An 11,679-nucleotide genomic window follows, 5' to 3' on the forward strand; every position below is an offset into this window, starting at 1 on the left:
TCTCGGTGAGAAAACTCACGTTGCAGGTTTTGCCTTCAGTGCGGAAGGCGGCGTGCCTGACGCTGAGCCCTGGTTCCCCACTGTTCAACTCTGGCCTGCTCATTTGCGTAAGGTTTAGCCTCCTTGCATGTGCAGGTTTGGGCATTGTGTTAACCCCAGGAGTTTTTTAAAACAGGGAAGAATTTTCCTAATATTAGTTCAGCTCCACTGATAGCAGGAAAGCTACTGGTCCGAACGTGGGCTGCCTGCTGTGGCTACTGTGCAAGCAAGGGCGCTCTACTATGGCTAGTTGGAGCATGATGCCAGGTCTTCCCTGAGCGTATTTCTTGGGGTAGTGCTTAAAATGGTAGTGGCAGCTGCTACCAGCCTGCGTGAGAGCTCTTGATGCTGGTCATGTCGCCTGGGATTTGTTAGAGAATTACTAATACCCTCAGGGGAGGTGAAGTAGAAAAGGGGAAAGGAGGGGAGGCTTGCGGAGGATGAGGATGGATATTTTTTGTTTTCATTGCATCTGTTTCCTTTTCTGGTTTATTTTTGTGTGTTGTGTTTCAGGTGTATGAATCAGGATTATCAGTAGGAGTTTGTCCTGAGAAATTCCGGGTGAGGAATGAAGCAACATCCCTTCCTGCTCTGTTTGAGGAAGGGGGAGGGCAAGAATAACGTTTTCAAAAGATATCCCAACAAATAAAGTCGAGATAAAATGCAACTCAGGGGTGAAGTTTCCCATGATTCTGTTTCTTGCTTAGGAACTGCTTCTTGCCTTAGTGGATTGGGGGAGAGGGGGTTTTAAAAGTTAAAAGCAGTGGGGGATGAGCCACTTTTATGCATGCTTTGTTGACGCCGTTTTATGTCCGGTGCAGCCTTTGGGTCTGCGTTGGGACTTGCTGAGCCTGAGTGGCCCAGCGCGTATTCCAACTTCATGTACAGGTCCCATGCAGCCCTTGCTTATTGAATTTTAATCAGAATTTGAAAAATTTTCTTTCACTGAAGTACAGACCTGGAAGGGACTGCAAGAGGTCACCTATTGTTATCTCCTGATTGAAAGGCAGGATTATATATACTCACACTCCATCCCAGGCAAATGCTTATCTGATCTGCTGTTCTGAATCACCAGTAACGGGGATTCCACAGTCTCTGTATTCCAGTGACTGGCAGTCCGTGCAGTTGGGGATGTTTTTTTCCTGTCTTCTAAAATTCAGAATAATATCCCGTACTTCAGCTGAATTAAAACAAAAGAATTATTTCTTGTAATTTATATACTACTCCTTTTAGTATATCCCCAAATGACATTTGCCTCTTATGCAATGGCATTGAGTTGTTGACTGATTCTCAAATTTATCAACTATAACTTTACTCAAATTATACTCTTAAGTTTACCATCTTTCTGAACTGGGTCGCACCTGCAGATTGTAGAAATCTCCTCCTAGCCTGAGAAATACGGAGCCTGCTTTGGAGATAACTTCTAGGAGGCAGATTACTACCATTCAGCTGAAATGCGCATGCAGCACAATCTCGCACCCAGGCTTTAGTAATATAGAGAATTGTAACTATCAATAAGTAGTGCTGATTCAAAAAGTACACACCAGGATCATACAGGTCAGGAAAACTGAGTAAGACAGTAATCACAACTGAGTTCTGATGGCATCTCAGGCTAATTGAATTTCCCTTTCGGGACTTTCTGTGGCGTAGTCCAGCAATTCTGGCAGGAGAGTTCTGCGTTATCGTAGAAAGCCATTAGCCATTCATAGAATGAATTGACAGCTCCACTAGCGAAAGATAAAGGAAGGAAGAAAGGATGGTCTCGTGGCTGAGAAACTAGCTTGGGACCCAGGAGATCAATATTGAACTGTGCCACAAACTACCTGTGTGACCCTCGCAAGGTATATAGGGCCTAGTGTAACCAGCCACTAAAGCCATGCTTAACTTTATTCCTCTGTCATAACTCATTCCTCTGTCTTCAACGGATCTGCCTTCTGTGTGGTTTATTTAAGTAGTAGTTGGTTTTGTACACCATCTAAAACAACGAGGCTGTGACCACATATACAGTGTAAGTGAAAATGAATAAGAGTCATCTTGCATGCATGATCGATTTCAGGGAGAAGTATAGTATTGCTTATTAAGCTTTTCCCTTATTGTTTCATGAATATTGTTCATATTTTGTTTGTCTTCCCCTCACCTGCAAATGGACTAATACGAGCATTTGAGGACTGTTTTCTTAGGCGGGTGGTAAAAGACAATCGTCCAAATAAAATGCAAGTTTCATTTCCCTCTTTGTTATTGGGTCTGTAGATCAAGGGTGTCTTCAAAAAACCTGCATGAGGTAGTCTGTCATTTTTTCACAATGGAAAGTGAATACCAGAAGGCATGATGGAAATAATTGCTTTTTATTTTTTTCCCCTTGTAGTAACCAGTCTTCCTGAGAGCATTAGAGGAGCGGAAGGGTGCATTCACGATGGCTGCAGAGTTGGATTTTTCCCCGCCTGAAATCCCTGAGCCCACGTTCATGGAGAACGTGCTACGCTACGGACTCTTCATTGGAGCCATTTTCCAGCTTATCTGTGTGCTAGCCATAATCCTGCCAGTTTCAAAGTCCCATAAGACAGTAAGCAGTGCTCTTTAATATTGATATAGATGGGCAGAGTCAGAGAAAATAGGATGGGAGGGAACTTTGAGTAGCTGATGGAGACACAGCGGTCTGCCCTTGGGATTGATGACAGTTTCGTTGTTCATTCTCTTTCCTTCCTTCTAGCTTTCCCACCTCCAGCTTTTGTCTTGTGATTTACCCCCAGATTAGAAAGTCGGGAACAAACACCTGAGCCAGGGGCTCTCTGAATATCAGTGAAAGAAGTGACCCAAAGCACTGGCAAGGTCTGCTAAATGTACATGCTGTCCCTGACTGCACACGAGAAGGCTTTAGTCCTGACCCCGTATTGTCATCCTGCTGCTGATTTGCTTTATTAATTGCCAGGCAGGGCGTCCCCTTTGCAGGACCTGCCTCTCAGGAAGTGACTTTGGGCTCTAGTTTGTCTGCGATTTTTGGAAACAAGACACAGGTGAAATTTCTACTATATTCTAACGTGAGGAAGGCAGTTTTCAGTACTGGCACCCAATCCTGTGCTGGCAAGTGGAGGGTCCTTTGATGCAGTTAGTACAGGAGAAGGTTAAAGTGAAAGGTTGAGGTGAGCCACAGGATTGAGCTAGTCCGGTTCCTCTAGACTGGGCCACAGTGGGATGACCTGCACCTACCTGGCTTTTCTGATAAAAGAGCTCCCTGTGCTCGGCAGTGCCTGTGGTGCTGGGGACAGATATTTCAGTGTTGGTAATCAGGCGGCAAGTTTGGTGATTTGATACAGATTTTGTCTAAATGTGTATGGTCTGTTTTCAGTAACAGCTCGGCATGGGAAGTTTTGTTTTCAGGCTGTCTTTATTGCCATGTTTGCTCCCTCTCGTGCAGAGGAAGCATGGAAATTTTCAGCCTGTCTGGGGAAGGGAATGCCGGAGGGTGAGGTACAGTGTGAAGGATACAGTTCATGACCCGACTCTTTCACCTTTAACTGTTGGTGTGATGTGAAGTTGTGTTGATGTACTGGATTAGTGACTCTGCCCTGGCATGGGTGCATGCTCCCTCCTGCTAGTCCTGCTGCAGGAGCTGCAGCTCCCAGCAGGGAGATGAAGTTGGCGGCTGCCGGTCACGATGCAGTGGCATTGCAAGTCTTGCACCGTTATTCTGCAGCCACCAGCGCCCGTCTGTCAGAGTCCATGGTTTGCCCTGATAAATTTTTGAGACGTACCGAGTAGCCTGATTCTTGAAAGCTGAAAAAGAGTGAGAGCTTTAGTTTGAAGTGGGAAACTGAAGACCAGCCCCCCAATTAAAACTATAAAGCTCAAGGACCTGTTACTGTTTAAGTTTGCAAGCATGCTTTGATGTTTGCATGCTCTACTTTTTATTTTCTCCATATGTATACTGTCCTCTTGATTTACTGTCCATATGACTAATTTACAAGACCGTAACACCAGAGGCTACCCCTCCAGGTCTTGGGAATGATGCTTGAGCCTGGGTAGGATATTGAGGAACTTCTCTGTCTTGGAGGCTTCAGGCTTTGAAGTCTACCTTGGTTTGAACATTAGAAGGCAGCAGTGTTCACTTTACAGCAGCAGCACACTGCATCCCTGAGTAATAACTGCATGTTGCTCCATTTCTCCAGAGCCTGCCAGCTCCCCATGCGCCGATTACAGCCTTTGGAAAGCCAGCCAAGTCTCCTTCCTTGGAAAGCCACACAGATGTGAACCGTAATAGCCCAGTAACTTGAGAGACGTTTGAACCGAGCTCCTTGATTAAAAGGATACTGTCAGATGCTCGCCTCCCCCTCCATTATCTGGAGCGCTGTCTTGGAAGCTTGAAACTAGCACGTCTTGCTCAGCCATTTTTTGTGTGTCCTTTTCCAGTTGGCACGCTCTGACTGATAGAAACCAAGATGCTAAAGCAATATTTATACTCAAACGCATTTAATGAAAGGAGGCAATCTGCATGTGTGCGCTTTCTCAGATGGGACTGGCGCTGTTCCCTTGTGTTTTTACAAGATAACTAAACTTTATTTCCCATGGCTGAAATATTATCTGTCATCTCCCCTGAAGGAAACAAGCAGGATATCTAAGCATTGTTAGTCCAGGTGAAGAAAGCTTTGCTTGCAATTCCCTCCCTGGATTTTGGGCTTGGTTTAGAGGCTCTGAACTTCACATTCTTACTACTGTTTTGGGGATTTTTTTGTCTTGCGCATGATAACGATTAACATTTGGCAGAAACACCTACTGAATGTTTCCATGCACACTGGTGATTATATGGTATCTTCTCCTTTTCCTAATTTGAATAGTTTTCATTTAGTGTTGATTTTCTTCTTGCCTTTAAAGTTGGTTTTGTTTTTCTTCTCCAAAGCCTGTTTTAGACACTTAAGCTTTTAACAGCTTCTCTGGTAACAAGCTGTTTCTGTGCATAAACTCACAGGCATCAGAAAGCACATGCGGAAGAAGCAGAGATGGTGCTGCTCAAGTCTCATTAAATGTGGACTCATAGATGTGTACCAGCAGAGATACCCAGCATTTGCTTCCTTTGGCTTATACTCAAATTCCCGAAGTGAGCTGTCAGCAAATTGTAAAAAAAATGTTACTGACTGTTTCTTAATTGATTCTTGTAGGACTCGGACAGTTTTGAGCCCAAGAATTCAGAGACAGTGAAGAAGCCAAAGGCAACTGCTCCACAGATAAGCAAGAAACCCAAGAAGGAAACCAAAAAGAAACGATAAAGCCATGACCGATGAGCCTCAAAAGACAAAATAATCAGCTATAATCATGCTTCCTCAGAGATGACATCAAAGACAACTAACTATATTACATGGTTCTCTGGCATTGCCATGCTTTACCTTTCAGGGACAAGGGAGAAGGAACTTATAAGAGTGGAAGGGGCAGGGTTCTGCCATAGATTTCTTACAAGCAAAGAGGACTTCACATGTCCAGGACTTCATTTGATACGATTAATGCGTCAGTCACCATTAAAGTGACTTCTGTCATTTCTGATGGGTAGAGAGGCCTGTTGTCCTAGCTCCTCCATGCTGGCTAGGATTTGTGGTAAAGTCCCTGTGGAAGGTGGAGCATGGGTTTGCTACTTTGGATACCGGTTTGTGTTGTATTTTTTGAAGGCAGAGGGATCAAATGGATCAAGGATACCACACTACACAGCTTTGTATTCATCTCTGTTGTCATCTAGTCTGAAATACATAGCTGCATTTTATGGCTTAATAATTATGTCTTTGTCATATTCTTTAATTCTTTAGGTAATAACTCATCAGATTCCAGACTGCTGTAGATGAAAGCTTTCATTTCCCCAGCGTCGCTACCTCTTTCTTATTCCCCACCCATGCACTTTTCCTTTCTATTCCCACCCTTGAAAGCAGGTACATTTCAGGGAATTGAGGCTGTGGTGGGGACTGCAAGGACTACAAGGGTCGGGGAACAACTTGATTCCGGAAGGTGCAGAATTTAATGCCTGTGCTAATGGGGTGTTCTTGGAAACTTGGGAAGACCAGGTACTGCATGTTGGAGAAAAGCTGCTCTGAGGCAGGAGTCTCGGAGTGCTGCATCAGTCATGTGTCAAACAGCACTGCCTAGCTGTGCTGTTGCTAAAGCCCCCTGTCAGCTAGCTGAGTCCTAACCACGTGCTCCGTTTCAACACAGCTGGGATTTGTTGCATTTCCAAACTCCCTCCCAGCCTTACCTGCTGTAGTCTGCTGCATCTCCTCTTGCTGAATTCTTCCTGAAGTTAAATATGATCTCAGCCTGAGGAGATGTGGTATTTTAAGATCCAAGGGGGGGCAAGCTGGCTGTGTAGCATGACTATATGGCAAGAGACATATACGCTATGTTCCTTCAGGCTCTGGCTCTCCAGGTCCAGGGGCAATCTAGTATTAGATTTAAATATGGCTAGACAGGACTGGAAAGAGATAGGTGGTGACGTAGCCACAGAGTCTCTGTAGGGCAGCTCGAGCTTCCTGATGCCAGCTCACATCTTGGTTTGTTTGATCACGAATGAGTCAATGGGAGGAGAACCTGCTCTTTTAGGCGCACCCAGGGTTCAGAGCGGCTTTGAAGGAAAGGGTTCTCTGGCAGGGCTGCAAGTCTGCGATCCTTTTTGCATACATAGACTCCCATCCTCAATTCACAAATGCCTTGTGAGCCCAGATACGTAGTGGTGTTGTGCTGTTGTTCTTCAACAGGAGCGGAACAACACGTCTACAGAAACCATCAGTGTTGAGAACAGCCACGTTCTCTGCTCAGTTTTGCTTTTGGTGGGTGAAACGGATGGATCCCAGTACCAGTTTGATTCTAACCTCTCACTGCTTCCCTGCTCCAGGCTCTCTGCTTCTCTTAACCAGAATGCTGACACCAAGTTGCACTGCTTAAAATCCAGGTTAGAGTTCTGCTTTAAATTCAGCATTTTCTTTTTCTTCTTTTTTTTTTGAGCTACGTGAAGGCAATACTAGGAGGACAGAACAAAGCACGGAGACACAAGCACTCTAAAGTTGCTTTGAGTTCTCAGTACAAAGAAACATTACAAAAATTTCCCACACAAATAACAAAGAACAATATTGTGCTATGAGTTTCCATTACGGGCCTGTGTTCCTGTCTGTGATCTGCAGGGGAAAGAAAAGCATTGCCGCTGCCCTGGATAGGTACTGCAGATCACTTCTTCCATTTTAATAAATGAGGATGGTGGTTGTTTTATCTAGCAACTCTGGCCTTCTGCAGGTTACCTAAAGGGGGGGTTTAATGCTTTAACGGAATTGCGAGTATTGAAAGAGTAGCACACACATTACCCGAAACATAGAAGCACTTCCACGGCTAAGAACCAGTTAGCAATGAGCACTGTGTGGTTGTTACCTGAAATAGCAGGCTACTACATCAACATCTACGTCTAGCTATTTGCAGGCTGGCTTACTCATTGCTAGGTAGAAATCATGGATATTGGGGTTTGGTTTTGTTGGGGGGAAGAGGGATTAAGATAAATTTCCTAGTCTGTTCCTAACAGCTTTATACCTATTTGAATGCTCTTGTTGGCTGAACTTATAGTGTGTTTTTAGAGATTACCAATATCCTATGTATTTTAGTTTCTCTTGAAATGTGTAATAAATACAATCGGAATCTCTCTGTTTAAAAAGAAACCTCTTTTTAAAGTTGTGCTGCCTTTTTCCATGCATGCATTGCAAAAGCTGCCAGAACTCTCAGACTGTAGGAACACCGGGACATAAATAACCTATTCATAAAAATGATCCATTAAGGGAATGGATCCTTTAATCTGTGAGCAATTGGTTAGTTAATAGTCAGGCATGTGTGTATCTGTGTTTGACTTGGAAATAGCAAACTATCTCCCAGTACAGCTTCAGCTTCCTGGAAGGAAGGAAGAAATGAGGCACTGACTAAATTAATTTGCCTCTCATGAGAGATTTTGGCTCCGAGAGCCCCCATGAAGGTAGCAATAATAAAGGCATCATTTGTTAATAATATGAGCAGGGGATTAGATGGGGATTCAGTGGACTGATAACAGGGGTGTCCAGCAGCCCCTCGGTGTGTGATTGTAGCTCAGGTTCACGTGGCTGGAGCGCGGAGCTGTCTGGTGGCTCTTCTTGGCTGCAGTAAGACCAGTGTGGTAGCCAAGCTCTGGCGAGCGTCTGTTGGTTCCCTCGCCAGAAAAGGACTAGTGTGGTGACTCCCTTAATTCCCAAGCACTTTTCTCCCGGCTGTTTTGTAATTAACATCCCAAAGGGAGCTGAAGACCTCATTAAGTCACTTTTATTGAAGGGGAGGTTTTCAAAGGTCTGCCTCCAGATACCAGCCAGTAGGCAGCACCTCGGTGAACAGCACCTTGCTCTGCCACCCAAAGCCCAGGAGCTGGGCTGAGAGCTGGGTTTCCTCTGCTACTCTTTGTTAGGAAGTTCCTTCCCCTCAACAGGCCAAGCCTCAGCTCTGAAGAAACATGGCTGGGAGCTGAGAATTCCTTGCTTTCTTTTTGATCGTGTTCAAGCAGCTCTGCCTTTCTGGCCGCTCACCTCGAGAGCTGTGGCCATCGCCGTCCCCTCGAGCTGTCCCACACTCACAATGCATCCTTGTGCTCCTCCAGTGCAAGCAGCACAATCCCTTGAGACCGGCCAATAAGTAGCTCGTGACTGGAGTTCCAGTTCACATAGTTCAATTAAATCCCTGTTAATCTTGTTCAGACCTAATTTACTTTCATTCTCGTACACATGCTTCTCTCCGCTTCAGAGAGATTCTGGTGAGGTTCCCTACTGACGGGAACTGAGGAGCTCGAGGCCATCTTTGAAGAGGACTGATGTCTGCAGAGCAGCCCCCTTGTTGAGTCAATAAGCTAAGATTACTTCCCAGCCTGTCATGACGAATGTGAAAATATTCCTTCGGTGCCTGGATTTCAGGGAGGGTCAAGGCTGGATCTGATGATGCTCGAGGAGAAAACCAGGAAGCTGTAGGAGGGGAGGACCTGCTCAGTATCTCTGTTTCCCAGGGCACTGCTGAACTGTTTCCCTGTGTGCGTGTGTTAATTTTTGGACAGCTGAGAGCTGGGGTGCTGGACTTCTCTCTTGGGAGCCTCTTTTACACGCTGATACTTCTTTCAGGCGGAAGTTATGTTGTTCACAGCCTGTGGCCTGCAGGGATCGAGATGACTGTATTGATTTAGTTGTTTGTTTATTAATCTTGTGAGGCATCAGAGGCTGACTGCAGCGAGAAAACGGGATGATGAATGGAGAGTGCCGGAGTACAGAGCATGGCTGCTTGTTTGGTAATTAGGTTGATTGCCAGCTTTGGCACTGGGAAGGGATCTGACCCTCCTCCTCTTCCTCATCCAGCCAGAAGGGATGATTTGGCTGGGGAGCATTCCCTTTCTCTGTGGCAAGAGACATGGGCTGTAATCAATGTTTACATTTCTTCTTAAATTGGCAGTTACTGCAGGTCCAAGCTCCTGCTCTTCTTCTCTGGTAGTTTGTGGCTTCTGAGCGGTTGTTTGTGGGGGTGTTTTCTGGCTTTTGGTACCCGGGCCAGCGTGCAGTAGCTGGTCTAAACGTCTCTTGCTTGGGGCTGGCAATTGCCAAGCAATGAACTTGGCTTCCTGCCTCTCCCTTGAAATTCAGCTGATTTTCCCATTTCATGTTGATTCTTCCCAATTTGTGGCTTTTCTGTCACCATAATTCACCCCTCTTGTTGCTTCCACCCTGTAGACTCATGTCCATTGCAATTCTTCTGTCCCTGCAGCCAAATTTTACCTGCCAGTGACAGACAGCGGGTATCACCTGGCTGTTACAAGGACTGATACAAAGAAAGAACACGTGGAGAAGCATCCAGGATGGAGAATTGTGTCCCCTCGTAATCAGACCCGTCAGCATGTTTCTCTTCCCTGATGTTTTTTTCAACCAGCAGATGTAACCGCTGGGGAAGAACAGCTCTCCGTCTTGGGAGCCCCAGGTATACCTGGGAAGCTGTGCCGTGCACATCAGCCTACCCCTGAGCCAGGAGGCGTTAAAATGATTAAATATTACACTTCCAAACTCTTGCGAGAAGTGAGCACGGCAGCGCTGTGCGTGCTTCACACCACCCGTTCATATCCTGCTCCTCGCCAGCACATGCAGATTTGTCTTGTGCAATCCCAAACCTCTCGCAGTGCTCGCGTCCCTCCTCCCAGCTTCCCTGGTTTCATTTGGTGCCTGGAGGCCCTGGTGTGGCTCTGATGCTCCTTGCACCCTGCTTTGCTGGAGGCGTGACCAGCCACGCACTGGGAAACCGCAGCCCCACCGAGGACCACAGTGACGCAGAGCAGGTGGTTGGAGCTGACGACAGGTTCCTCTGTGGCTCGAGTCCAGCCTTTTTGGCTGGTAGGTACAAGGTAAACCTGCTTTGGATCGCATCTTTGCTTTTTAAAAACATCTGTTGCCTGGCTGATGTCTCTTGTCGCACTTGAAGAGCTCAGCTCCCAAAGGAGGGGTGCTGTGGGTGGAGGGGGTTGAAGGGCTCTCACTTCTTCCTATCTTCAGTTCTAGGCAAGGAGCTGTGTCCCTAGTGCCGTGCTCTACTGGAAGCCCTATTTACGTGCTAAATGCAGCATTCCTTGTTTGTGAAACCTGCACTCTGTCCCCTTGTTTCTTGCCAGAACGCTGTCGGAGCCTCTCATGTGCCGCCCCTGTAAGTGTCAGGTTCAGCCAGCCCCACTTCATGGACTGTGGCCACGGAAGGCATTCAGCACTGGCCTGAGACGGCTCATAGGCAGTTCCTACTGCCTTCCCTTTGGCTGCTGCTTCTGCAAAAGCCATCCCAAGCTTGTAAATTCACCTCGCCAAAAGCCAAAGTCCGGAGTACAACAGGCACTGGCGAGCTCTCGCAGGTCAAAGCCGCTCCCTCCGGTCAGGGAACCAACTCCAGATGCTTCCTGCTGTTATTTGTGCCTCTGCTCCGGCAGCGCGGGCAGGAGCCGTGCTGGAGCTGTGCTTGCCGACGTGGGGCTTGTGGGGTCACGTCCCTCCTGCTCCCCCAGGGCAGCTCTTGCACATCGGTGTGTGCTGGGTGGGCCCACGCTGTAGTCGAACGGCTGGACCACGGCTGCTGGGGTCTGCGTGGGAGAGGGTCCTCGTGCTGCAGCGGCTCCTGTGGGTGGCTGAAGCAGGTGTCCCCGAGTGTCAGCCTCTGCGGTGAAGGGAATCGCGGGGGGATCAGTTTTTGAGAGAAGGGGAGAAGCTGCAACCATTTCTGCTCCCTACCTCCCCCCTTATTTAGTTCACTTTAAACTGAGCATGGATCCAAACATCATATGGTTTAAATTTTTCAGATCCAGACTTTGGCCTCCCTAGCCCATCCCTCGCTCGAAGGACCAAGACTGGATGATTAAGGGGAAACACCCTTGTGTCTGCTCCGGCTCCGCTTGGCGCAGGCTGCAGCCGCTTGCGGGCCGGTGAGCAGCCGGGTGCTGGCAGGGAGGCTGCCTGGGACTCCTCCGCTGCCTGGGGAATGCCACGGCCCCCAGGGCAGGGTCGCCTGGATGTGGCTACCAGAGCTCTGCACTAGCCAGCCATCCCTCTGCTGCTCTGTTAGCAAAGCAAGCCGGAACGAGGGCTATAAATCTCGTCTGGA

The 11,679-nt window shown here is 47.2% G+C and overlaps 1 protein-coding gene across 2 annotated transcripts; it reads left to right on the forward strand.

Moving 5' to 3' along the window:
- The first annotated feature begins 551 nt into the window (after window positions 1-551).
- On the forward strand, window positions 552-5,794 carry MANBAL (mannosidase, beta A, lysosomal-like). 2 transcript variants are annotated; one of them, XM_009318668.1, is made up of 3 exons: window positions 552-600; window positions 2,405-2,602; window positions 5,193-5,794. In XM_009318668.1, the coding sequence occupies exons 2-3, from the start codon at window positions 2,453-2,455 to the stop codon at window positions 5,298-5,300; spliced, it is 258 nt and encodes an 85-aa protein (XP_009316943.1). In that variant the 5' UTR covers window positions 552-600; window positions 2,405-2,452; the 3' UTR covers window positions 5,301-5,794. The 2 variants fall into 2 exon arrangements, with proteins under 2 accessions (XP_009316943.1, XP_009316944.1); XM_009318669.1 differs by lacking the exon at window positions 552-600 and adding an exon at window positions 697-713.
- Window positions 5,795-11,679: the final 5,885 nt, after the last annotated feature.

The sequence above is a fragment of the Pygoscelis adeliae genome, unplaced genomic scaffold (assembly GCF_000699105.1).
Source record: "Pygoscelis adeliae isolate BGI_AS28 unplaced genomic scaffold, ASM69910v1 Scaffold72, whole genome shotgun sequence".
In the NCBI taxonomy this organism is placed as follows: domain Eukaryota; kingdom Metazoa; phylum Chordata; class Aves; order Sphenisciformes; family Spheniscidae; genus Pygoscelis; species Pygoscelis adeliae.